We start from the raw sequence: 1,349 nt of genomic DNA, 5'->3' as shown, positions 1-1,349 counted from the left end.
GTTGGGTTTGGAAGGATATATAGCTCGGGGAAGGTTCAACTTATGGGTACACGAAATTATAGACGGTGAGAGATTGCTTTGCATTCAGAAGTCGAGGCCTTACAATGGGCGATGAAGAGCATGCTGCAGAATTCGACATGCCAGAGTTTTAGGACGGATTACAAGGATTTGATCTCCAATACACTAATATACTCCTTTACGAGTAGTATATATTTTTGTTGCCATTGCGTTAAATTATTTGTTTGAAACAATTGATGCTTTAATGTTAATTCTTGTATATGATAGATTCCGGCTACGGGAGGTCCAATAGGCAACTACTTGAAACTTTACGAACAACACTACTCAAAGCAAGCCGTTTGTTTCATACACCTAACGTTTATCTTCTACTGCTTATGCTCATATCCGATATACTTGATGCCATTATGTGATAACTTGGAGATGGTGTACATAACCAAGACACAAAAGCCTTGCTCCTTCTTTGTCCGGATGATGTTATTGGGTTCGGTTGGTTTCTTTGTAGCCGTTGGATTCTCGTTCTTGACATATCTTGCTGTTCTTATCGGAGCAGTAGGCTTGCTTGTTACGTCTACGTACCCGTGTTTCATGTGGGTATCTATCAAAAAGCCCCAGAGGAAAAGCTTGATGTGGTTGCTTAACGTTTTGGTGGGAAGTTTAGGCGCGTCTCTCAGCGTTTTGCTTGTGGTTGGCTCGGCTTTGAGATTGGCTGATAACGGTTTACATGCAAACTTCTTTAAACCCTAGAGCATATTCTTGCAACTGTTAGCAAGTACGAGGCTGTTTGTTTCACTATATGTCATCTTCATCCTGCTGATCCATTTATATTTATATGATCTATCCAGATTTTCTGGGACAGTTTGTTTGTCTATCCAGATGGTTCATCTAGATAAATTCATCTAAATAGACTTATATTTTTTAATCTCTATTTCAATCTAAATTAGTTTAATAAACAAATTATTAAAATATTCTTGTTTTGATTTAATCATATGTTTGATATTAATTTTAACTATATTAACTTTTATTATTTAGTCTAGGGGTTATTGGTTGTTGTATTTTAATGGATTTGAAAATCCAAACTAAATCTAGTGTTATTGGTTCTGTGATTTTCAAACATGTATTAAAATCATGTGGTATTGGTTTAATGATTCATAAATTCTATATCAAATCAAGTGTTATTCAATCGTACAGATTTACTAATATATTTGATTTTATAATGGATTTGAATGAATTTTTTTGATTTTTAAGTTAAAAATACAAAGATTTAAATCCGAGGGAAAACCTCTAGATTTGCATATTTTACTTGGATTTATAAAATACTATATGAATTTCTA

The 1,349-nt window shown here is 34.0% G+C and overlaps 1 protein-coding gene across 1 annotated transcript; it reads left to right on the top strand.

Annotated features, from left to right (window-relative positions):
• Window positions 1-285: 285 nt before the first annotated feature.
• On the top strand, window positions 286-762 carry LOC106321790 (lysine histidine transporter-like 7; the record flags this gene model as incomplete). The annotated part of the gene is made up of 1 exon (XM_013760030.1): window positions 286-762. A coding segment is annotated over one exon (477 nt), but the record flags the coding sequence as incomplete, so codon positions are not given.
• Window positions 763-1,349: the final 587 nt, after the last annotated feature.

The sequence above is a fragment of the Brassica oleracea genome, unplaced genomic scaffold (genome assembly GCF_000695525.1).
Source record: "Brassica oleracea var. oleracea cultivar TO1000 unplaced genomic scaffold, BOL UnpScaffold03023, whole genome shotgun sequence".
In the NCBI taxonomy this organism is placed as follows: Eukaryota; Viridiplantae; Streptophyta; class Magnoliopsida; order Brassicales; family Brassicaceae; genus Brassica; species Brassica oleracea.
Note: the sequence above shows the minus strand (reverse complement) of the source record. Positions and strands in the feature narration are given on the sequence as shown.